This window comes from Somniosus microcephalus, chromosome 30, assembly GCF_052327205.1.
Source record: "Somniosus microcephalus isolate GS21.2 chromosome 30, FLI_Smic_1.0, whole genome shotgun sequence".
NCBI lineage: Eukaryota > Metazoa > Chordata > Chondrichthyes > Squaliformes > Somniosidae > Somniosus > Somniosus microcephalus.
The window spans coordinates 5,522,597-5,549,458 of record NC_141016.1 but is presented as its reverse complement, the minus strand read 5'-3'; the positions used below and the strand labels follow the sequence as shown (position 1 = coordinate 5,549,458).

Here is a 26,862-nt window from a genome sequence, read left to right as displayed (position 1 = left end):
TGAGGGATATGCCGGGCCATGAGGTTACAGATTGTGGTGGAACACAATTCTGCTGGTGCTGATGGCCCACAGCGCCTCATGGATGCCCACTTTTGAGCTGCTAGATCTGTTCTGAATCTATCCCATTTAGCACGGTGGTAGTGCTACACAACACGATGGAGGGTGTCCTCAGTGTGAAGATGGGACTTCGTCTCCACAATGACTGTCATGGACAGATGCATCTGCGACAGGTAGATTAGTGAGGACGAGGTCAAGTAGGTTTTTCCCTCGTGTTGGTTCTCTCACCACCTGTCGCAGGCCCAGACTGGCAGCTATGTCCTTCAGGACTCGGCCATCTCGATCAGTAGTGGGCTACTCTTGGTGATGGACATTGAAGTCCCCCACCAAGAGTACATTCTGTGCCCTTGATAATCTCAGTGCTTCTTCCAAGTGGTGTTCAACATCTGAGGGAGGACGGTAGGTGGTAATCAGCAGCAGGTTTCCTTGCTCATGCTTGACCAGAAGCCATGAGACTTCATGGGGTCCGGAGTCAATGTTGGGATGCCTCTGTTGGAGTGAGTGAGAATGGGGATGAGACATAACCCCTGGATGGTACTGGCCCATAGAAAGCTGGTGGTTTCACCTTCTCTTACCCCTTTGATGCTATTGTAGACTAGCTTGTTGCAGGAATTATGGACTTCTAATTATGATGCCCTCCTTCAGTTTGGTTCTGTTCTGCCTATTAGGTGCTATCTTGCTGTGAAAGCAGAGAAGTCGTCATGACATGTTGTAAGTTTAAGAAGCAAATGCATAGTGACAGACATTTACCGAAGCTTTAGCCCATCGTAAGTGTCAAGAAGAAAACATGCAGCTCAGTTGTGTTACAATGCTTTTATATATGAAGATGGGATTGTGCCAAGGATTTCAATTATTAGTTACAGCTGTCATGTGTGCTCTAGGATGACATATGGTCAGCAATAACAAAGCTTTAGGGGGAAAAATGGAGTCGCGCCCCCCCTTTGGGGCGCTAATTTCGCCGAGGCGCTACTTTTAGCGCCCCCAAAATATTAGCGTCCCCGTGGCTGATTTTCCCAGGCAGCGCCCCGAAAAGGAGGAGGGGCGCTACAGGAAGCGCCCCGCGGCACGTCGCGCCACAGTACTGCAGGCCTTCCTCCCCTTATTAGCTGGGCCACCAGGGATCGGGAGTGCTGGCCTCCTGTGCCGGGCTCAGGGAGAGCAGCCGGCACCTCGCTGGGGGGGCTTCACGGGGGCCGGGGACAGCAACGGGGGCAGGTGTTGGCAGGCGGCCAGCAACAAAAATGGCCGCCCGCCATCTCCCCTTTAACTAGCACCGCCCCGGCCGCAGGAAAGCCCTCCTGACCCCGTCGGACATAGCATCTGGCGGTAAGTCAGGGGGCGCTACCGAAGATCACGGCAGGGGTGCGAGCGGGGCGCTGCGCATGGCGATGACATCATCGCCGGCGGCGCAGCGCCACGGGGCGCTAACGGTTACCGCCACTGCTAACCTCCCGCTGAATTTTGTGGGAGGCGTTGGCGGCGCCACGCCCAGGCGCTAGTTGCTTTGCGGCCCATTAGCGCCCTCTAGGGCGCAAAGGGGAGGCGCAAAGCAACCAAATTGTTCCCCCTTAATGTTCTGTGTAATTTTTGCATCATAATTTTTGCATCAGTAAATGTGCAACAGTTTGCCTGGTAATACTTCGTCACATGCTTCTGTAGGCTATGAACCTGGTATATAGAACTGCTGGGCAGACTTACTTTGGCAGCTTCCTTAAAGAATGTCATATTCTTCCGTGTCTCGTCCCAGATCTTGCAGGGGATGTAGTGTTTATATGGTCTCCTTACCTAAGGAACGATATTTGCTATCGTGCCCTAGACTGATTCCTCGGATGAGGGGATTGTCCTATGAGGAGAGATTGAGTAGACTCAGCTTATATTCCCTGGAGTTTAGAAGAATGAGGTGATAGATGCTGGGAGGATGTTTCCCCTGGCTGAGGAGATGAGAACTAGGGGTCTCTGGGAGCGATTTTCTGACGTCGGAGGAGGCGGGTTTGAAGGCGGGAAAATCAGAATCAATGAGGGCAGGTTCGGAACCCGCCTCCGCGGGATTTTGCCGGTGCCGGTTTTGGAGGTCGGGAAACGGTCCCGCCTCCAGCTGGCCATAGCGCTACTTAACATCATTAAATGCTCGTTAAGAGCCTCTCTAAGCCTATTTTGAGAGGCCCTCGTGATTTTTCGAGCATTTCGGCGTGTTCCAAGACCCTCCTAAACCACGCCGGGTAAACCTGGCGGGTTGACTCGTGGGTGGTCTCCTCACAGCTGCAGGTCCAACAATACATTGTTTATTTCATCAAGGATTACTTGCAAGTGCTAGAACTTTGCTTTAAAAGGTCTTTGAGCACTTTTAGAAGGCCTTCCGAAGTCGAAGGTGCTGCAGCTTGAATCTTTCAACTGTGGGACCTCCTTGGAAGATCCTCTCCCCACTTGCAATGAGGCATCTGCAAGCAGCATGGGAACCTTTGTTTTCTATCTCCATCGACCTTGGATGAGGAGCACCCAGGGCAGTAGCAGATCCAGGCAGCTCAGGAGCAACAGCAGCAGGAGCCCCAACCTCCTGCTCAGCCACCTGATGCTGCACAGGGCAGAAGGCGCCAGCGCACCGAGGCACCTCACCACAGGAGATACCCCCGACAGAGAGTTTACAGACAAAGGATGAGCTACCTCAACATGAGTGAGCAGCAGTGCCAAAGGAGGCTGAGACTTTCGCGAGAGGTTGTCCAAGAGATCTGCGGCCTGCTGCAGCAAGGCCTGGTGCCTAGAGGAACGGGTGGACACCCCTTACTAGTGGCCGTCAAAGTCACCACCGCACTCAACTTCTTTGTCTCAGGCTCCTTCCAGGGATCATCAGCAGACATCAGCGGCATCTCCCAGTCGGCCGCCCACAGTTGCATCATGCAGGTTACCGATGCCCTTTTTGCTAAGGCCCACAATTACATCCAGTTCTCAAGCAAGTATAACTGCCCGTTCGGTTGGCTTTGCAAATATGGCAGGCATGCCAATGGTGTAGGGCGTCATAGACAGCACACATGTGGCCCTTAGGGCACCCCATCACAACCCAGCTATCTTTGTCAACCGAAAAGGCTTCCACTCCCTCAACGTACAGCTGGTGTGTAACCACTCCTGTGTTCCTCCGCTTTTCAATCCGCCAAACCAACTTCACGGATGGCTCCTTGGTGACAAAGGTTACCCCCTGAAGAAGTGGCTCATGATGTCGATCAGCAGGCCAGCTAATAAGGCAGAAGAGTGCTACAACGCCAGCCACACTTCGACCAGGTCCATCATCGAGCAAACCATTGGGTTGTTGAAGATGCACTTCCATTGCCTTGACCGATCAGGTGGACCCCTACAGTATACACCATACAGGCTCTCCAGAATGGTCGTGGTCTGCTGTGCACTGCACAACATCGCACAGCGTCATGGCTTGCAGCTTCCTGAGGAGCAAGTGGCTCAGTTTCAGCCCTCCTCAGATGAGGAGGAGGAGGAGGAGGCTGAGCAGGAGGAGCAGCAGCAGCGGCAGCGCGCGAGCACATGGCTGCCCGGGATGCAAGGGGTGAACTTATCATGGCGAGATTTGCATAGGCTGTGATGTAAGAAAACTACTAGGCACTTGGTCTAAGCATTAAACAAAGCTTTAATAAACTGTTTTACAACATGGAGGTCTAGTTGTGTCCTTCACTAGTTCCTGTTAAGAATGTCCTGCGCAAGCTGGGCCCGTGCCCGAGTATTTATACTCTCCCTGGACAGCACCACCCGTAGGCCGCTCAGTATTATTTCATAAGTCTTTCTTTCATGAATGACTGATTCATGTCAGGTTGCCCAAGTTGGCACATGTCCTTGGCTCCATCCTAAGACATCATTGACAATGGACATGACTCTCTGGCCTCCTTTCACTCAGGCCACCAACCCGACAACACAAGTGTGACAGAGCCCACAATGTGGAGCTGCTTAAGGCGAAAGAACAGATGCCATAGCGCCAACATTTTGGCATCAAATCATTTTAATGCTTTCCAACAGGGATGGCATTTCATCAATACACAAAAACATTCTCCCAATCTGCACACAGATCTGGAGGTTATATCCCTTGCCAGCTGTACCCACACAGCCTTCTTTCGGAGGCCTCTTCCTCTCAGATGAGTGGAAGAGCACCTCCCTGCTAGCTGATACCCCCTCAAACAACATTTGCTGCGCCTCATCCGAGAGCCTCAGGGAGGCCCTTGCCTTGGAATTGGACATTGTGGTTTCTCAGAATATGTTGCAGGTGGTGCAGCAAAGGCAGAAATCCTGTGGAATGAGCTAAGGGAGCAAGAAGCCATAAAATCAGACTGGAAAAGTGATGTCAACAGAGGCGGGTTTCAGCCCCAAAACACTAATTGACCAAGGGCATTGCACACCTCTGAAATCAAGTGGCCAATCAAGGGAAAATCTCCATTTTTTGAAAACTATCAGTGGAGGCGGGTTTCAAACCCACCCAAACCGAAACCCGCCTCCATCTCGCCTCCAATGGGAGAATCGCCCCCAATCTCAGAATAAGGGCTTGACCATTTAGGACTGAGATGAGGAGAAATTTCTTCACTCAAATGGTTGTGAATCTTTGGAATTCTCTACCCCAGAGAGCTGTGGATGCTCAGTCATTGAGTATATTCAAGATAGAGCTCGATAGATTTTTGGATACTAAGGGACTCGAGGGATAGTGCGGGAAGGTGGAGTTAAGGTAGAAGATCAGGCATGATATTGAATAACAGAGCAGGCTTAAAGGGCTGAATGGCCTACTCCTGCTCCTATTTCTTCTGTTATTACTGAGTGCGGCTACCTCTTTTTGCTAGGCATGCTGATCCATGCCTTTCAGTGGCACGTATGGTAGTCATCCTCATATGGACCTCATCTCATGCAGCAGCACCTCCACTTCATCTTAATGTAAACCACTGTGAAACTGGGCGAATGGTATCCGTGAGCACAACTAAATCTGGCTCCAAGATCTCGTTTTTCCCAGACAATTTCGACAATAACTCTATATAATTATGTATATCCAATTAACAATAGTATACCAGAGGTCACAAATATAATGGTGACTACCTAAATTATCTTGTGGGTGATGAGAATAATTTGCATGCCTGCATTGAACATACAAATACTCACAATGGGACAATTCCGTTTTCTTCAATCAAAAGAACAATACGGCTAATTAAATCAAGGAAGTGATTTTATCTTTGCATCAGACACAGTCTGATATTTAAGCAAATCAAACGAGCAACTCAAACTTTGCAACTTTTATACCAAAGACAGTAAATTCTGGTAATCAACTGCAACGCAAAGGCCAGTAATACTGAAATGGTATCATGTGGCATTAATGTCTTTTCGTTGATCATCATTATGCATCAAGGTATTGGTTTGTAGTGTTAGACACTTGTCAGTGTAAACATGATTAAGAAATAGGAAAAAAACACCAACTAAACCATGTAAATGAGAAAATGACAGACTTGCAGTGATTTTAAGGCTATAATTTAATCTTGGTATGTGGGTGATATTTATAACTAGCTCACAGTTTCTTATCATGGTTTATGACATCCTCAAAGCTACCAACTTATTTTCCCAGGCTACTCATCAACTTGTATTTGTTGTGGAATCCTTGCATTTGCTCGAATGGCTGATTTGGAATTGCTGCCGTCTATTAATATGCATTTGGAAAAGAAGCAAACAAGAACAGTCTCTATAATATTTCAACTGCTTTCAAAGAGCCGCATAAGTGTAATTTTGCAATGCTCTGAATAGTTAGATGTAGTGAAAGACTGACGTCAAAAATATACCACTGCAGCAGGAAATTGAATTCTTATTGGTCTTTCTGATGTACGGCCTGTGTTGTCCCATAGGCCATTTGGAGCGCATATGCGGAAAGAATTCCTTTGTTTGTTATTGGTAGGGAAATCATAAATGTATTTTTTATGCGCACAGTTATGAACAAATAACCAAGAGAAGAACTTGCATTTATATAGCGCCCTTCACAACCTCAGAACATCCCAAATCGATTTGCAATCAATTAAGTACTTTTTGAGGAGTAATCACTGTTGTAATGTAGGCAAAATTTAGTAGCCAATTTGCACACAGCAAGGTCCCACGAACTGCAGTGAGATAATGATCAGATACTCTATTTTTTAATTATGTTGGTTGAGGAATAAATATTGGCCCGAACAGCGGCAGATCTGCTCTGCTCTGGTTTGAATTGGACCAAGAAATCTTTTACGTCCATCTGAGAGGGCAGAGGGGGCTTTGGTTTAACATCTTGGTTTAACGTCTTACCTGAAAGGTGGCAGCTCCAACAGTGCAGCACTCCCTCAGCACTGCACTGATCTGTCAGCTTAGAAGAAGGATTCTGATTTACTGCGTAATATTGGTAATGCCTACAGTAAACAGATGGCTCTATTTAACTTCACCAGCATCGCTGCTGCTATGCAGCTAAGAAGGCCACATCCAAAAGAAATTAGTTCCTTACCCAGCAAAATGTACAGGAATGCCATACAGATAGAACAGTATGTGTATTGAATATTGCGTTAAGGATTAAAAATGTACTTATGTAAAACAAAACAAGTATCCACAGTCCAATACCAACTAAGTCGAGGGCTGGATTTTACCAATGGAGACGTGCTGAAGACGGGACTCCTGGTTTCCGGGTTTCAGTCCTGCCCCCAGTGACGTCTGACCAACCCACGCTATTTCCCCTTGATTGACCTTCCTGCGGGCTTACTGGTCAACTAAGGGAAAGCCGGTCATCGTCGTACGTGTCTTCACACTGTTCCCTTTGGGGAACTGTATGAAGTGGTGGAAGGATTTCTGGCTGCGATTAACGCTCCTTCTGTGACCGTAACCATCTTCGTACCAGCCATTAGGGTGGTTAGTCCTATGGCGGGAGGGTTTTACGGGCTCCCACAACCCATACGAGGGGGGGGGGCCACCCACACCCACCCATGGACGCAAGTATCCCGCTGGATGTCAACCTAGAATTTAGAGCCGGAGCTCCGACTCCACTTGCCGGGACTGTCTGGAGTGGGGTTCGAAACCCTACGCCTTCTGGCCCAGCGGCGGGGATGCTACCGCTACGCCAAAGGCCCACTCCAGGAAAAACCGATTCTTTGAAAGAGCTATCCAATTAATCACACTCCCCTGCTCTTTCTCCCTAGCCCTGCAAATTTTTCCTTTTCAAGTATTTATCCAATTTCCTTCTGAAAGTTATTATTGAATCTGCTTCCTGCACCCTTTCAAGCAGTGCATTCCAGATCACAAACTTCTCCACAAGCCACCTCTGGTATGCAAGATCACATGATTAATGCACAATGGCTTGTTCATTTTTCCATAATCATAGAATAAGAAAAAAAGCAAAAGCAGCTTACCTATCTGTAACTGTTGCTAGGAGATGTGCCACTTCTGCTATGATCGGGTGTTTAAAAGGTGCCCCAGCCTTGCTAATGAAACTAAAACCCATCACCATAGCAGTAGAGGAGAATCTCCTAGCAACTGCATCAGCTGTAGGTAAACTGACTGTTTATAGATTTTTTGATCTAATTTTCTGAGTAGGATTTTGTTTTTAACTATTACGTTTCTTCCTGATAATTGGGCCCATTTTATTATTTTAATGCTGGGATTAAATGACGACGATTTGAGTGGAAGATGCATCTGCCTTTCAACCTGTGCCAAACTGCAAGCTTTTTTACCCATTGGGGTTGCTGTTTGCTTTATAATTTAAATCCCTGTCTAAACATGCACATTTAGTCCCCAATGGCTCGTCGGACTATAGGCGATGAGCTTCTTTGCGGCTTGGCCCTGAAAAGGTTCTTATTATTAAAGGTTAATAATGCTAAGTCAAAATTCTTACATGATTAGTCATGATCTTATTATGATCAGCCATGATCTTATTGAATGGCGGCGCAGGCTCGAGGGCCATATGGCCTACTCCTGCTCTTATTTCTTATGTTCTTATTGATGGGTAAATGTTAAAATCAAGAAGTAGAATTATGTTTTCAACTTTTATAGATTCATAGAATCATACAGCACAGAAGGAGGCCAGTCAGCCGATCATGCCTGCACCGGCTCTTATATATAAATGTCTCTTTTCGGAGGCGGCACTTTGACATTAAAGGATGCCGTGCCAAGGAGCCGTTGGATGAAAGTTTCTGCTCACATTCCTGTAAATTTCCAAATAAAAACTATAGCATCGACAAGAGGCTCCAAAACAAGGTGATTTCTCAAAGGTGAGGATGGGACCCCTCTTTGCAGCAAGCCATAGAGAGGCATTGGCAGAGACCTAGGAGAGAAGCAGTGTTTATTCCCATCCTCAATTGAAAACTCATGTTGACTGGAGTGCGGGGAGAGGTGATAAAAAGTAACTTACTAAAGGATATAGCTGTTTGTTTTTCCAAGCAAAACAATTTTTTTCAGGATGATTCACTGTGGCACATGATGGGCTCCACGCCAGGGGGGAAGTGCCAGGCCAAGGCTAAACACTTTGGGCAGGATTTTCATTCAGGAGTCGGGTTGGAGGCGGGACTACAACTTTCGGGGTTGTAGTCCCGCCTCCATTGAAATGCGGCCAATCCACACGATTTTAACTTGATTGACCTTGTTGAGCCCGCCCAGCGGGCTCAGCAGGCCAATTAAGGGCCACCCGGCAACAGGTGACACCACAGACTGAAATTTCATCTGTCAAGAGGTTTTGACAGATGAAATATCAGTGTTTGAAAGCTGTTTGAAGCTGTCAAACACTGACAGTCTTACTTCTAACATGAGTCCTTCTCCACAGACTCAGTTAGAAATCTCTCCTGCACAGAAAGCTGAAGGCTGTCACTTTTGACAGTTCGCAGCCATTCTGCTTTCTGTGCCGGTGAGATGAGGGACTCCCGGGACCTAAAGGAAGGAAGGCTGTGTGGTGTATGTGCCTTTAAGAGCAATTATGGTGTATGTGCCTTTAAGAGCCCCAGGTGTGCGTAATGCCGGTAATTGCCACTTGGGCTATATAAGCCTGTGTATTGTGTATATCCTTTAGAAACCCCCCCCCAGACTTGCTTAGTAAATACCTATGAACCAACTCCTGTCTTCAGTGTCTTTATCTACACACGGACACTACAGTGGCGACGAAGTGGAAACGGACTTACCTGCAATTCGGCAGCACCTCAAGGACATCGATTCCTCCAGCGTCCAGAAGACTCAAGGAAGTAAGAGAAACTGTGGTTTCACCAGCTGGCCAAGCTGGTGACAGGTACTGCGCTAATCCTTCCTGGGCGTCAGGCTGGAGCTCCAGCGGCGGGCTCTACAGCTGAGACAGGCAGCGAAATCGGAGGCAAGCAATAACGGACTGGGAAGGTGCACTCGAGAGACGGCCGGCGCGGCAAGCAGGTCAGCGTTTAGACCTCCGTCGGGAACGAGTCTCCAACAGTGAATAAACTGAAACCACAGTAAAACAGCGTTGTTATCGGTAGCAGCGGCGGAAAGCGCGGGAAGCGCCATATCGTTGCTACAGAGAGAAAAAAAAAGCGCGGGAAGCGCCATATCTTTTCTGAAATGCCTAAATCTGGTAATATTGAGGCTTTTGATGGCGAAATAGAAGATTGGACCACACACGTGGAAAGAGTAGAGGTTTATTGCACTGCAAATGGAATAACAGATGAAAAAAAAGCTTCAGTACTTCTGAACTTAATGGGCGCGAAGACATACGGGCTGTTACGAAATTTAATCACTCCAGCCAAACCAAAGGACAAGACTTTTAAAGAAATTGTTGATACCCTGCAGGAGCATTTAAACCCAACACCGCTGCTGATAGCGGAACGATTCAAGTTCTTCAAGAGAAATCAACACAAGAATGAAAGTAACGCTGTTTACCTAACCGAATTAAGAAAGCTATCAAAGTACTGCCAATTCGGAGCAGGACTATCGGATTATCTTCGAGACAAATTTGTTTGCGGTCTCTTAAGTGAAGGAACACAAAAAAGACTGCTTTCTGAAAAAGATTTAACATTGGACAAAGCTTTCAGTATGGCTGTATCATACGAAGCAGCAGCAAAAGGAGCTGCAAAGATACAACAAGAGACACAGGACTTCGGCACCCATAAAGTGACACAGGAGTTCGGAAGATGTTATCGCTGCGGCAGATCCACCCATAACCAGAGGGACTGCTGGTTCAAGGGCAAAGCATGCAGGCAATGTGGTAAGATTGGACACATTGCACGGGTATGCCAATCTGGACAAAATAAATCCACTGACAGAAAACAAAAAATCAATAAAGAAAAGTACAGGAAGGTACAAATGATGACGGACAATAGCTCCGAAGACCAGAATAGCGATAGCGACTCCGGAAACAAGAGACTAAGCTGTCTCAAATTACATAATGTACTTGCCAAAGAGGATTACCAAACCATTTGGGTTACCCTCACAATAGCAGGGTCCCCAGTTAAAATGGAGCTAGATACAGGATCAGCTCTAACCGTAATAAATCGACGAGATTACGAGAGGCTATTTTCGCATATACCTCTAAAAGACACATCCATTATCTTAAAAACATATACGGGGCAGAAAGTCTACCCCAAAGGAAAAATAAGGGTGCCTGTGGTATACAACGGCAAAGAAATACAAAAGTTGTATTTATACATTCTACAAGATGGTGGTCCACCGTTGTTGGGACGTGAATGGATAAGGAAGATACGTTTAGACTGGCACTCCATTCAGGCACTGACGGTGACCAGTAAGGAAAAAAACAATGATGACATCATACCTGAACGATTAAAAGACATCTTGGCCAACGCCAAAGAAGTGTTTCAAGAGAAACTAGGAACCTTGAAAGGCATCGCCGCCTCAATAAAAGTGGAAGATACAGCAATTCCAAAATTTTTTAAGGCAAGACCGGTGCCATACGCAATACGTCCGGCAGTCGAGGCAGAGCTGAAGAATTTGGAAAAGGCAGGCGTATTATCCAAAATAGATTGGAGCGAATGGGCAACACCCATCGTTCCAGTCATGAAAAAAACATTGAAAAATAACTCTGAGGAACAGAAAAAAATTCGCATCTGTGGGGACTTTAAGGTGACTGTAAACCCGGTCCTTCACACGGTACAGTATCCTCTTCCGAGGATAGAAGATATTTTCGCCTCACTATCCGGAGGGAAACGTTTCACAAAAATTGACTTGGCACAGGCATATTTACAGATGGAGGTTGAGGAGACCTCTAAAAAGTATCTCACAATAAACACACACAAAGGCCTGTACCAGTACAATCGACTGGTTTTTGGAATAGCATCAGCTCCAGCTATCTGGCAAAGAGCTATGGAGCAAGTCCTGCAAGGGATTCCGGGGACTCAATGCTACCTAGATGACATCCTTATAACAGGAGAAAACGACAACGAGCACCTTGCCAATTTGGAGCAGGTGCTCACTAGGCTGAAAGAACGGGGCCTACGAGCAAATCGCCCCAAGTGCGAATTTTTCCAAAATCAGATATCATATTGTGGCCACATAATTAATAAGGAAGGGTTGCATAAGTCACCTGAAAAAATTGAAGCAGTCATAAAAGCCCCAGCACCTGAAAATGTTTCACAATTAAGGTCATTCCTGGGATTAATAAATTACTATCATAAATTTTTACCGAACTTATCAACTATTCTACACCCTCTTAATGATCTTCTACAGACAGGAGTGATTTGGAAATGGAACGAAGACTGTAAACGTGCCTTCCATAAATGTAAAGACTTAATCACATCCGAGAAAATTTTGGCTCATTACAACCCATCACTACCAATCAGACTGGCGTGCGATGCATCCCCTTACGGCATAGGAGCGGTATTGTCCCATAGATTCCCTGATGGCTCGGAACGGCCGATAGCTTTTGCGTCACGCCCATTGAACTCAGCTGAGCGTAACTATGCCCAGATAGACAGGGAAGCACTCAGCCTGGTATGGGGAGTGAAGAAATTCAACCATTACCTACACGGACAAAAATTTACCTTGCTGACTGACCATCAACCCCTCATCTCCATATTCAACCCTAAAAAAGGTGTCCCCATTATGACGGCACAAAGACTACAGAGGTGGTCCCTTTTTCTAGGGGCACACCAATACAACATTGAATACAAAGGGTCAAAACAGCATGGGAATGCTGACGGTTTATCACGCCTACCGTTGCCAACGATAGAAGAGGCACCTACAGTAGACCCAGTAGAGATATTCCACTCTACCATAGTGGAATGTCTACCGGTGACAAATTCTGCCATTGAAAGGGAGACAAGAAATGACCCTACTCTCTCACGGGTCTACGATTTAACAGTGAAGGGATGGCCAGCACATGGCGAACCACTGTTGCCAGCTCTCGCAAAGAAGAGAACAGCTGTCAGTGTGCCGAGGAACCTTGATGTGTGGATCCAGAGTGGTGATTCCACCCAAACTCCAGGATAAAGTGCTAAAGGAGCTTCACGAGGGGCATCTGGGTGGAGTGAAAATGAAGAACCTAGCTAGGGCGTTTGTATGGTGGCCAGGTATCGATGGAGACATCGAAGACATGACCAAGAGCTGCCTAGGATGCCAGAAGGTCCAAAATGCTCCGCCACAGGCCCCTCTACATCCATGGGAGTGGCCCTCATCTCCCTGGCAAAGGGTGCACATCAACTTTGCTGGTCCATTTTTGGACTCAATGTTCTTAATCGCAGTTGATGCACACTCCAAGCGGCCGGAGGTAATAAAGATGTCCTCCACCACCACGGAAAAAACCATCACAGTATTAAGGACCATATTTGCCAGGAATGGGCTGCCGGAGCAGATATGTTCTGATAATGGACCGCAATTTGTGTCCGAAGAATTCAGAAAGTTCTTAAAGAACAATGGGGTAAAGCACTACACGTCCGCCCCATACCATCCCGCCACCAATGGATTGGCTGAAAGGTTTGTCCAGACCTTCAAGAAGGCCATCAAGGCCATGGGTAATGAAGACATAAAACTTCAGCACAAGGTGGATAACTTCTTATTTGCATATAGGAATGCAACGCATATGGTTACTAACCAAACTCCCGCCATGATGTTCTACAATAGAAACCTAAGATGCCGGCTGGATTTGGTCAAGCCCAACATCCGAAGGGACGTGGAGAACCGGCAGTTTCAGGGCATGAATGAAAGGCCAACTAGGGCCTTCCAGATAGGCCAACCGGTTTTGGCCCGGGACTACCGTACCGAGAAATGGCAGCCTGGAACTATCTGCACACGATTAGGACCACTGATGTATACCGTGGACATCGGAGAAAGCATAATAAGGCGCCATGCTGACCAAATCATCAAGTCATCCGAAAAGGGACAACCTACACCACCACTCTATACATCTAACGATGAAGTAGAGATACCCATATCTACCTCCGATCCGGTGATACTGGAGCCCGATGAACCCGACACTGGCCTTCAAGCCGAATCAGCCTTGCCAGAAGAACCTACTACACCACCAGAAACTACTACACCCCCGAGGCGTTATCCGGACCGAGTCAGGAAGCCCCCTGAGAGACTAACTTATAATTAATTAATACAGCAATGTATATTATTTTGCATATAACATGTAATTAATAATTACTTAAAATATGATGTACTAGTTAGCTAGAAGGGGAGGAATTGTGGTGTATGTGCCTTTAAGAGCAATTATGGTGTATGTGCCTTTAAGAGCCCCAGGTGTGCGTAATGCCGGTAATTGCCACTTGGGCTATATAAGCCTGTGTATTGTGTATATCCTTTCGAAACCCCCCCCCCCAGACTTGCTTAGTAAATACCTATGAACCAACTCCTGTCTTCAGTGTCTTTATCTACACACGGACACTACAGGCTGAAAAGGTAAAAGGTCGTTTAAACTTCTTTAATCACTTTAGACACACCAAACACACTTACCTTTGCACTCATGCACACATCACTCACCTGAACACCAACATCTCGACCCCTCCAAGCCCTTCAACCCGACGGCCCGACTCCTCTAACTTGGCGTGGTTTGGAGCCGTCGGGAATCCCACACTTCAACCTTAAAAATAGGGATTAGGCTAAAAACTACCTGTTAACTACCTGTCAACAGGCAGTTAATTGGCACTAATCCCTTCCTGCCTCGGGTAGGCGGGTCCCAGTGCGGGGCGGGTACCCGCCTCCTTTGAAACTGGCATGGAGGCGGGTTTGGGTGCGGGATGGGGTCGGGACCCCTGATTTCGGGATTTTAACCCCCCCCACGTCTCCAATCCCGACTCCACGGCCCACTGAAAATCCTGCCCTTACAGTGAGAGAGGGAATATCAATTGGTGAAACACCCTAACCAGTTTCACACACCTTTTACAAGTAGTCTCAAGATCAAAATAAGCAGAGATCTGAGAGCGGATTGTCTGCTCAGCTTTCCTGACGGCTTTGTGAAGACCTCAAGTGAGGGGGCGAAAATCAAGTTAATCAAAGAAACTGGATTCACCTCTCAACAGTTAATAGACACATTGCTTAATGCAAAGTGAAAAATGACTATGAACCCATTTGCATTTAAGTTGAATGACAAAGCAAATATAAAAAGTACAAAGCAAAATGTAGCCGGTGGACACCTCCGTGGGAAAATTCTGGTTATAGTTGCAGCAACAAGAATGACAGCTTTCTCCCATTTGTGAATTTGTGAGCCACAATGTGTGATTGCGGGCTATTATTAGATGACTAATGGGAGAAATTAAAGGACAGCCATAGAGCAGGGTTACCTCCAAGAGAACACTGTGCATTTTGAAACAGGGATTCAAATAATCCCTGCAAACCGCAACCCCAATGGGTAAAAAAGCTCAAAAGGAAAATGTATCCAAATGCTCAAGACTTACTGCCTGCATTAAAAAAATTTAAATGGGCCCAATTGTCAGTAAGAAATAGAACAGTAAAAATAACAAAATCCTACTCAGAAAATGAGATAAATAAAATGAGTGCTTGCACATAACAAAGATATATGAATGTCAGAAAGACATGAGGAAGAAATATCATCGAGATCCAGTTCATTGGAAACCTGTTCTTGTCTGACAAGTTCTTAAAGGAAATTCTGATATAACAACAACAATTTGCATTTATATTACCTTTATCATAGCAAAATTTCACAAGACAGTACAAGGGATGTAATCAGACAAAAATGGACTCCAAGCCAAACAAGGAGATATTAGGAGGAGTGACCTTGTTCAAAGAGGTGTGTTTTAAGGAGTGTCCTGAAGCAGAGGATGGTGGAGAGGCAGTGGGTTTTAGGGGGGGAATTACAGAGTGTGGGGTTGAGACAGCTGAAGTTTGGTCTGTCAATGGTGGGGAGAATGGGGGGTGGGGGATGGACAAAAGACCAGAGTCTGAGCAACCGAGAGATCAGGGCAAGTTATAGGGCTGGTGGAGGTTACAGATACAAAGGGGCAAAGCCATGAGGCTGAGAATTTTAAATTGAAGGCATTTGACGACTGAGAGCCAGTGTAGGTCGACAATGACAGCAGTGATAGGTGTGCAGGACCTGTTGCGGGATAGGAAACGGGCAGCAGAGTTTGAGATGAACTGAAGTCTATAGAGGATGGGGGATGGGAGGGTGGCCCAGAGAGCATTGGAATAGTTGAGTCTGGAGATGACAAAGGCATGGATGGGATGATGGGTTTGATGGCAGATTGGCTGGGGCAGGGTCAGAGATGGGTAATGTTACAGAGGCTGAAGTGGGCAGTCTTTATAATGGAGAGTGACATGAATCTTGTCATTCATGTGGAAATGACTTATGAAATAATACTGGGCGGCCTGCTGGTGGCGCTGTCCAGGGAGAGTATAAATACTCGGGCACGGACCCAGCTTGCTCAGGACATTCTTTTACAGGAACTAGTGAATGACACAACTAGATCTCCATGTTGAAAAACAGTTGATTAAAGCTTTGTTTAATACTCAGACCAAGTGCCTAGTAGTTTTCTTACGTCAGAGAGTATATGGGATCAGAAGCTCACTTCAGAGTCAAGTAGGAGCCGAGATTGTAAACAGTATGTTTCAGTCTGGGGGGATGGAATCGATGGCAAGGCTATGGAGTTTGTGGCCGGAGCTAAAAATTATGGCTTCAGATTTCCCAGTGTTTAACTGGAGGAAATTGTAGCTCATCCATTATTGCATATCGGACAAGCAGTCTGACAACATAGAGGCAGTGGAAGGGTCGGGAGAGGTGGTGGAGAGGTAGAGCTGGGTGTTGTCAGCCAACCTCTAGAAGCTGAACCCTTGTCTGCATAAGATGTTGAAGAAGAGGGAGCCAACGATAGATCCTTGGGTGACTTCATGGGTAATGGTTTGGGAGCAGGAAGAGAAGTAATTGCTGAAGCTACACTGGCTTTGATCGAATAGGTAAGAGTCGAGCCAAGCAAGGGCAATCCCACTCAGCTGAACAACGGAGGAAAAGTGATGGAGGAAGATTGTGTGGTCAACTGTGTCAAAAGCTCCAGAGAGATCGCAAAGGGATTTTTAAAAATTCGTTTCTGGGATGTGGGCATCGCTGTCAAGGCCAGCATTTATTGCCCATCCCTAGTTGCTTTTGTGAAGGTGGTGGTGAGCCGCATTCTTGAACCGCTGCAGTCCGTGTGGTGAAGGTACTCCCACAGTGCTGTTAGGGAGCAATTTGACCCAGCGACGATGAAGGAATGGCGATATACTTCAAGTCAGGATTGTGTGTGACTTGGAGGGGAACTTGGAGGTGGTGGTGTTCCCATGTGCCTGCTGCTCTTGTCCTTCTAGGTGGTAGAGGTCGCAGGTTTGGGAGGTGCTGCCGAAGAAACCTTGGCAAGTTGCTGCAGTGCATCTTGATCCGTGATCCACATCACGGAAGACCTCTCCTGGTCCCTCAATACCTCCTCTCTGGTGAAGAAGGCCCAGCAGTGCCTATATTTCCTAAGGAGGCTGAAGGGATGTAACCTGTCACCCCTGATCCTCTCTAACTTTTACCGCTGCACAACAGAGAGCATCCTGACAAACTGTATCACAGTATGGTATGGCAGCTGTAGCTACTATGACCGGAAAGCCCTGCAGCGGGTAGTCAAAACTGCCCAACGCATTACCGGCACCCGGCTACCGACCATAGAGCACATATACCAGAAACGCTGTTTATGGAGGTCACGGTCCATCATCAAAGACCCTACCCACCCCAGCCACAGTCTGTTCGCCCTCCTGCCATCTGGGAGACGTTACAGATGCATTCGCACCCGTACGACCAGATTTAGGAACAGCTTCTTTCCCAGGGCTGTCATCCTACTGAACTCCACAAATAAACTCTAAAGCCTGCACATCTGCCAATGCACTTTATTCTGGTTATGTTTATGTTAATGTATTACAAGCCAAATGTATGTTGAATGTTTAAATGTCTTAATCTAAATGTACACTCTCGGGAGCCGCAAGCCTACATTTCGTTGTACTGCACTTGTGCACTAACAATGACAATAAAAGTTGATTTGATTTTGATTTGAGATGGTACACAATGCAGCCACGGTACGTCGGTGGTGGAGGGAGTGAATGTTTAAGGTGGTGGATGGGGTGCCAATCAAGCGGGCTGCTTTGTCTTGGATGGTGTTGAGCTTCTTGAGTGTTGTTGGAGCTGCATTCATCCAGGCAAGTGGAGAGTATTCCATCACCCTCCTGACTTGTGCCTTGCAGATGGTGGAAAGGCTTTGGGGAGTCAGGAGGTGAGGCACTCGCCACAGAATACCCAGCCTCTGGCCTGCTCTTGTTGCCACAGTATTTATGTGGCTGGTCCAGTTAAGTTTCTGGTCAATGGTGACCCCCCAGGATGTTGATGGTCAGGGATTCAGCGATGGTAATGCCATTGAATGTCAAGGGGCAGTGGTTAAACTCTCGCTTGTTGGAGATAGTCATTGCCTGGCACTTGTGTGGCGCGAATGTTACCTGCCACTTATCAGCCCAAGCCTGAACGTCGCCCAGGTCTTGTTGCATGCGGGCATGGACTGCTTCATTATCTGAGGAGTTGTGAATGGCAGGGGAACTTGGAGGTGGTAATGTTCCCATGCGCCTGCTACCCTTGTCCTTCTAGGTGGAAGAGGTCGCGGGTTTGGGAGGTGCTGGTGAAGAAGCCCTGGTGAGTTGCTGCAGTAGGCATCAGCGAACATCCCCATTTCTGACCTTTAGTTGGAGGGAAGGTCATTGATGAAGCAGCTGAAGATGGTTGGTCCTAGGACACTGCCCTGAGGAACTCCTGCAGCGATGTCCTGTGGCTGTGATGATTGACCTTCAATCACCACAACCATCTTTCTTTGTGCTAGATATCGGGGAGAGTTTTCCCCCCGATTCCCACTGACTTCAGTTTTACTAGGGTTCCTTGATGCCACACTTGGTCAAATGCTGCCTTGATGTCAAGGGCAGTCACTCTCACCTCACCTCTGGAATTCAGCTCCTTTGTCCATGTTGGGACCAAGGCTGTAATGAGGTCAGGAGCAGAGTGGTCTTGGCGGAACCCAAACTGGGCATCAGTGAGCAGGTTATTGGTGAGTACGTGCTGCTTGATAGCACTGTCGATGACACCTTCCATCACTTTGCTGATGATTGAGAGTAGACTGATGGGGCGGTAATTGGCCGGATTGGATTTGTCCTGCTTTTTGTGGACAGGCCATACCTGGGCAGTTTTCCACACTGTCGGATAGATGCCAGTGTTGTAGCTGTACTGGAACAGCTTGGCTAGAGGTGCAGCTTGTTCTGGAACAGCACGACAGCCGGGATGTTTTCAGGGCCCATAGCCTTTGTTGTATCCAGTGTGCTGAGCCGTTTCTTGTTATCACGTGGAGTGAATCAAATTGGCTGAAGACTGGCTTCTGTGATGGTGGGGACCTCAGGAGGAGGCCGATATGAATCATCCACTCGGCACTTCTGGCTGAAGATAGTTGCAAACGTTTCAGCCTTGTCTTTTGCGCTCACGTGCTGGGCTCCACCATCATTGAGGATGGGGATATTCATGGAGCCACCTCCTCCCGTTAGTTGTTTAATGGTCCACCACCATTCATGACTGGATGTGGCAGAACTGCAGAGCTTTGACCTGATCCGTTGATTGTGGGATCGCTTAGCCCTGTCTATAGCATGCCCCTTCCTCTTTTTAGCATGCATGTAGTCCTGTGTTGCAGCTTCCCAGGTTGGCACCTCATTTTTAGGTACGCCTGGTGCTGCTTCTGGCATGCTCTTCTACACTCCTTATTGAACCAGGGTTGGTCCCCTGGCTTGATGGTAATGGTAGAGTGAGGGATATGTCGGGCCATGAGGTTACAGATTGTGGTGGAATACAATTCTGCTGCTGATGATGGCCCACAGTGCCTCTTGGATGCCCAGTTTTGAGCTGCTAGATCTGTTCTGAATCTATCCCATTTAGAACAGTGGTAGTGCCACACAACACGATGGAAGGTGTCCTCAGTGTGAAGACGGGACTTCGTCTCCACAATGAATGTGCGGTGGTCACTGCTACCAATACTGTCATGGACAGATGCATTGGTGACAGGTAGATTGGTGAGGACGAGGTCAAGTAGGTTTTTCCCTCATGTTGGTTCTCTCACCACCTGTTGCAGGCCCAGACTGGCAGTTATGTCCTTCAGGACTCGGCCAGCTCAGTCAGTAGTGGTGCCACCGAGCCACTCTTGGTGATGAACATTGAAGTCCCCCACCCAGAGTACATTCTGTGCCCTTGCTCTTCTCAGTGCTTCTTCCAAGTGGTGTTCAACATGGAGGAGTACTGATTCATCAGTTGAGGGAGGGCAGTAGGTGGTAATCAGCAGGAGGTTTCCTCGCCCATGCTTGACCTGAAGACATGAGACTTCATGGGGTCCAGAGTCAATGTTGAGGACTCCCAGGGCCATTCCTTCCCGATTGTATACCACTGTGCCACCACCCCTGGTGGGTCTGTCCTGCCGATGGGACAGGACATACCCAGGGATGGTGATGGAGGAATCTGGGACATTGGCTGAAAGGTATGATTCTGTGAGTATGACTATGTTAGGCTGTTGCTTGACTCGTCTGTGGGACAGCTCTCCCAATTTTGGCACAAGTCCCCAGATGTTGGCGAGGAGGACTTTGCAGTGTTGACTGGGCTGGATGTGCCATTGCAGTGTCTGTAGCCGGTGCCGAGGTCGATGCCGGGTGGTCCGTCCGGTTTCTTTCTCATTATTTTGTTTCGTAGCAGTTTGTTACTACTGAGTGGCCATTTATCAGCTGAGGGAGGGCGGTAGGTGGCAATAATGCAGTACTTAGCACAAGTATGGTCCCAAGCTAAGTTAGCTGATCCCAACCGGGGCAGAAATCTTTTGCCACAGTTAGCTTCAGTGCCTTCAGCCTTAGTAAGGTAAAATTTCTGGTTGCTGTCCATTGGTCCTTCCTGGAAAGTGTGGGAGCAATATTGGACCTCGTTACGTCCATTTTCCGGGTGAAAAACGTGTGCAAATAGGCCCAATTTAGGGATCCAGCCACCGTGTCTGAGACCATCAGAACCATGTACAACACCTTATCGGTTCAAGGGCAGTAGAGAAATCTCTGGCCTGGTGCCTAAAACGGGTATTAGGCCGACTTAAAGGGATCACTGGAGGCCGCCTAACCCTAACCCTAAAAAATACTTCCCTTTACGTGGAGCCAGGAGGCTCAGGGGTGCTCCTCCCAGCTCCATGATAAAACTGAGGGCTGCTGCCGGCCACTGCTCATCCCCTCCAGATTGCCTCGCCCCCGCGCCCCCCAATCCCCCCGCTCTCCCCACCCACCACCCCCCACACCCACCCACCCCGCCCCACCGTATTCACCTTAAGCCCTCAGCCGGAACATAATAATGAGGCATGTTCCAGGCCTCACATTGTGTTTACAAACAACACTGGGGTAGAAATGGATAAGGACTAACCAGTTTAAGGGAGTCGATATCCCTGTTCATTACACGTAGCAAGATTGTAAAGACATATATAAAAAATGTATTGGAATTTTACCAAGAAGCCTCCCTCATCAATAACATAAACTGAAATATGTAGCATATATTGGAAAGAACACAAGATAAACGAAAGGATTACAAGGTGGAAATCATATCTTGGAGTTACATGTGTTGTCATAAACATTCCTTTTGATCATTTTCTGAATCCCGAGAGCACATTAAACCCTGCAGTCATTCACTGCTATCTGGTAATTCTAACATATTAACAGCTTAAAATCTTCAAATCTACATACACAAACCTGACATAAGCAAATGTTTACAAATCCCTTAGTATGCTAGTTCTGATATACCCATTCCTACATATACAGGCAAGTTGGATTATAAACAACTTTTGCATGCCTCAACAGATTACAGTTAACAGGATTCCATTGTAGAGTGTTAACATCAGCTCTGCAACTCGTGGTTGATTTACACTCATGTTGCTTTATTTTTTGGCTCAGGTTCTTGGAACGTGGATTCGTTTTTGTCCAGGTTCAACCTTGGAAGCTCAGTGGCATCAACCGTACTGAAGATCCAGAATTTTGAAGACTGAAAGAATGGCAATACTATGAAAGCTTTCAAAGAGGAACTTCAGCTTTGCATTACACCCACCACCAGAACAACTCCTTCACTGCATTTGCTTGACTAATACCAAGGCATGATAAGATAGTGCTTTTTGTTGTTTGCCTACACAGGTTTTACAACAAAAAAAATGTATAATGAGGGATAACCCCCTGTCAGTGTCATGATTGCAACTGAAACTGAGAATTGAAAATTTTCTATCGGCAATAACAGGAACAGAAAAATCCATGATATTTAGGTAGCTTTATTTAATCTCTGCGTGTTAGTACTGAGAAAGGATAGGTTGCCGTCTCTTTCAGGGTTTTTTTAATCAGACAGACCGATCTCCTATGGCTGGGAAGGTCTCCTGCCTAAATGTTACCACGAATCCTAAGTAAAATGAATTCAAGTGTCATCTGGCAGTTCTCAGTGGATTTAGGTCCCGGGCTCAGCTCTGAGCATTTAATTCAGCACTAATCGATGTGTGTTGGGCAATATTACACCAAAATATTATTAGATTATAAGGAAATTGAAATGTCATGAGGGTGTTTTGGGGAGAGGAGAAGAGTTGGGGGTGAGACGTTTAATAAAACCTAATTCTACCAAACCTACTCCAGAAATCATTACAAAAAGAAAATACTGCAGATGCTGGAAATCTGAAATAAAAACAGAAAATGTATCTCCAGCATTTTCTGTTTTTATTCCAGAAATCATTAGTTTGAGAGGTGGAGAGCAGATTCTTTTTCTATTCCTGTTTCTCGTTTGATTGTGCAATTAGACTGAGTAATACGGATATGAATTTCCTGGTTCAGTTGTGTTTTGGCCATACATCATGAGAAATATTTGTGGAAACACTATCATATCAAGACACATTTAGGTCCAACTACATTTTTTTAAAATGGCTAATTATTACAGCAAAGCCCTTCTCGTCAGTCTGAGGACCAAGGTGGTTGTCTTTAGCCATGACCACTACTCTGTACGTACTTTTTAAAAGAAAACTGTTTCTTCACAAGATCACAAGATAATTAGGATGAGGAAGACTATTCGCTCCATCAATTGGGAAAGAACCTGCAGTTCTCCCCTTACAACATCTAATTGTTGCTTAAATCGCTCCCACTACCTTACCTGGAGGTCGATTCCATGTTGAAGAACTTCCTGATATCAGTACAAAATTTTCCTTCTGTTTGTTTGAACCTATGTGTCCTTGTTCTACTCCAATGATTTAATTTAAAGTAATATTCTGGATTTATCTTTTCCATTCCCCTGACTGTGTTATATACCTTTGGAAGATCACCTCCCAGATCTAGGATGAAAAGCCAAGGTTTCTCCATTCTTGAGTGATATTTGCTCATTTCAGTTCTTTCCCCCAACTAAATCCTTGCTTCTACATGACTCCATTCACCTGAGCGAGTGAGGATGGTCGAGTCTGAGTGATGGGTCGTCCTAAGACTGACATGACGAGGGCTGGAACTGGGAACACCAGACTGCCTCACGTTTCTTCTACCTGTTCAATCATGGAAATTTGAAAGTACTTTTTTTAAAACAAAGGTGTATTTGAGGCTATAGAGAAAGTTACCCAATTGCTTCCCAAGTAATAATTGGCTCATCATAAGACGACAGTACTATCTATTTTAAATATTGACTAACAAGTGAGCAGAATTTATTTTCTAAGTTTCATGACTTGGGTAATAAATTAAGACTGGTACGTTTTGAATTGTCCATTGAATTGATTTTTGATAAACTAACTAAGGTTGACAAAAGAAAATACAGGTACTGTGCTATTGATGCTTAGCTGGTGATCTGGTATGTGAGTACTGAACTGCTGTTACTTTATCCTCCTGGAGTTTCATTTTTACTCACTTTTTTCCTCCTGTGTCTCTGTAGTTTAGAATCAACAAATAAAATGTTGCTTGATGTAGTGAAAAATGCATCCAACTTACTCATCACAAAGACTTAACTAAATCAGACAAAATACATTTCTGATTTTGCCACCCCATGACCTAGATATCCACTTCTAGATTAGCTTGTTTGATGAGTGGGACTCACAAATTGAATGAGATGTAACTTATGTTTGATCTTTCAACATATTATTAAGTGCATCAAAGACAAAGTACTCTCCCATCTCTCTGTTGCCAAATTTATATTTAACATCATGTCCTAACTTGTAGAAAATATCTTCCTTATTCTCAGTTATTTGTATCCTTATAGAGACCGCCATTTCAAATTTCCGCCTCTAGGTTTTCAGCGTCAACATCAGGATCTCCGGCATCCTTTCCTGATTAGAAAGCCGTGAAGCACGAAACGTACTACCTACAATTTTCAAGACGGTGCTGGGGCCATACTGCAAGACACCCCCGGAGCCTATCCTGACACTGGAGCCTTCCTTGGAGCATCCAATGGCTTGCTTAGTTCTTGTTTTTATCTTCATGTGTGCCTTATTGTAGCACTCCTCTGCAGCACTGGTGGTCCTACCAAGACGTACCATGAACCATGGGAGTATCGGGTGTTCCTGTCGAAGTAGAGCTGAAACACTGGACTGACGAAGTGTAGAAGCATCAGGGGATGCGGAGGTCCTGCCCAACATAAAGGCAGGATCTCATGAACAGTTTTCAGCTCCGTTTCCCGTCCGGCAGCCAACCAAATGGGACAGCCTGGCCGGCTGGCAGTCAGACAGAAACACCAGTGGCAGGACACTTGGAGACGGGCCCTGTCAATTGGGAGATGGCAGATAGGTCCGTGATCGGGAGGGGTGAAGAGGCCCGCAATTGGGAGGAAGGAAAGAGGCTGCGATAATGTGAGCTGGAGAGAGGTCAGCAATCGGGAGGGCTGGGGGCAGAAGGCTGGCGATTGGGGCTGCGGGAGGCCAAAGGCTTTCTTGAGGGGCCAGTGAGGAGCACTGCTGCTCCTCCTGGCCCACAAGGAGTGCTGAAAGTGGCACATTTGTGGAGCCAGCAGCTCCCGTCTTCCTTTCATTGCCGGGTTTCCCGACCCCCGGGAAACCCGTGCACCAGCAGTCAATTTTAAATCCAGCTCCCAATTGCACTGTGGGAGCCCGATTTAAATACATTAATTAAGTGTCCTGCCTCACCATGGTGGAACACTCGGACACCCCGATATCCGCCACCGTAAAAAAGGCGGGGGCGCGTGCGCGATGGGTTGGTGTCACATTCCCCGTATTTAACTCTTTAACCCGCCGACCCTCTCCTGCCCATTGTGAGGGGTTTAGTATCGAGGCCATTGTGTGACTGGCGTTTGTGGGTATCTGCACCAATTATCCCGACATCTTGCTGTCCTAGTTACATGTGCAGGAACCTCACACTGTTGGCAACAGCACTGGGATAACAAGCCAGTGTGGTTTGTGTTTCTGCAAAGCAAAAAACAAAAGCAACTGTGACAGTTAACGAGCACATTTTGCTTGTGGAAAGATTTGAAATTTTCATACCTGTGGGTTGATATTTCTGACTGACACAGCGGTGTTAAGACTGAAATAAGTATTGTTTTTGAGTTAGGTCAATTAGTTACAAAATAGTTGACAGGCATATTCATGCATTTAGAGAAACTGTGTAATGCTGGGAAAAGTAGGGTTTTTGTTGGCTTCAATGGGAGAAAAAAATCAATCCACTTACAAACTGCACAGAGGCGGGAAAGCTTTCATGTTGTGTCAAGTTCAGATCTTGTGTATCCTTGGAGCAGAGCTTGTGTTGTTCTCCCGCATCAACTTCCTTCACTTTTTTTTCTGATTAATTGACTTTTTACCACAAGTGACAATTGGATAAGTATTTGGAAAGGAAGGATATAAAAGGATATGGGGCAAGGGAAATGTGTATAGACAGCTCCAGCCGAGGATCGAGAGCTGGCGACAGACACAGTGAGGGTAATTTTAACCTAACCTGGAAACTGATGGGAGTGGATCAGTTACCTGTTTTAATTTTTGGCACCAAAGTGCTTTACTTGGGTTGAAAAGCGCCTGCAAACCACGATCTCCGAATAAATGGGACTGGGGGTAAACTTCCCAAAGCGGCAGGTGTGAAATTTCTGGCAATGGCATCATCCTAACCAAAATACTTTATACTCCTGAGTGAAGATAACATTCCCCAGATAATTGGGATTCACAGACTACAAATGGCAACTATTGAAGGGCAGCCAGTAGAAGAGGGGCGCCAGACTTCCCACCCAGGAATCGCCGTGGGAGGCCCCAGTCCATGGACATATATCGGCCGTTCCTTCATCATCACCGAGTCAAAATCCTGCAACTCCCGACCTAACACAAAGAAGGACTTGCATTTATATAGTGCCTTTCACAACCACCTAAAGTGCTTTCCAGCCAATGAAGTACTTTTTGAAGTGTAGTCACAGTTGTAATGTAGCAGCCAATTTGCGCACACCAAGCTCCCACAAACAGCAATGTGATAATGACCAGGTAATCTGTTTTTGTTATGTTGGTTGAGGGATAAATATTGGCCAGGACACCAGGAATGACTCCCCTGTTCTTCTTCAAAATAGTGCCATGGGATCTTTTACGTCCACCTGGGAGTGCAGACAGGGCCTCAATTTAACATCTCATCTGAAAGGCGGCACCTCCGACAGTGCAGCACTCCCTCAGCATTGTACTGGAGTGTCAGCCTAGATTTGTGTGCTCAAATCTCTGGAGTGGGACTTGAACCCACAACCTTCTGACTCAAAGGTGAGAGTGCTGCCCATTGAGCCACAGCTAGCACTGTGGGAATACCTTCCCCACACGGACTGCAGCGGTTCAAGAAGAAAGCTCAGCACCGCCTTCTCAAGGGCAACGAGGGATGGGTAATAAATTCTGGTCTTGCCAACGACGCCCACATCTCGTGAATGAATGAATGAAAAGATTTGAAAAACCCTGGCCAGCTGCCACCCTGCCCAGCCTGGAGGACACCCATTGGCACTCAGGTAAGTCACGGGGGGAGGGCTGGTTCAGAAGATTTTCATGGGAAGAACTTGGGGGAGCCCCAGTCGGGAGAGGTCCAAACTTCCCTTGCAGTTCCTCCTCTGCTCCAGTAGGTTTTACTGGTCAGAGCAACCACGCTGGAAGCTCCACTGTGCCAGTAGGCCATTAAGATTGATTTGGTGTCCTGTCTAAACAATAGGCTGCTGATTTGTACATTTTTTTGGGGTGTCTGCCTGAATCCGGCTGACGCATTAACCGCCTGGTGTTAAAACAGCCGCGAAGCAGTAAAACGTACCACACGGTTTGAACTCCCAGTCCGTCCAGCTTCTGCTGAGCAGAGGGAGTGATAATCCCACCAGCGGTTTTGTATGGGGGCGTCCATTTAAAGCAGGCA

At 46.6% G+C, this 26,862-nt stretch overlaps 1 protein-coding gene across 2 annotated transcripts in view; it reads left to right on the top strand.

Annotated features, from left to right (window-relative positions):
- Nucleotides 1-23,478, top strand: part of pebp4 (phosphatidylethanolamine binding protein 4) — a 558,141-nt gene extending 534,663 nt beyond the window's left edge. The window contains exon 7 of one of the 2 annotated variants that reach the window (XM_085970915.1): nucleotides 21,451-23,478. In XM_085970915.1, coding sequence (XP_085827041.1) covers nucleotides 21,451-21,542 — 92 coding nt within the window. In that variant the 3' untranslated portion in view covers nucleotides 21,543-23,478. The remainder of the gene's footprint in view (nucleotides 1-21,450) is intronic. The other variant, XM_085970914.1, reaches the window with a different exon arrangement.
- The last annotated feature ends 3,384 nt before the right edge of the window (nucleotides 23,479-26,862 follow it).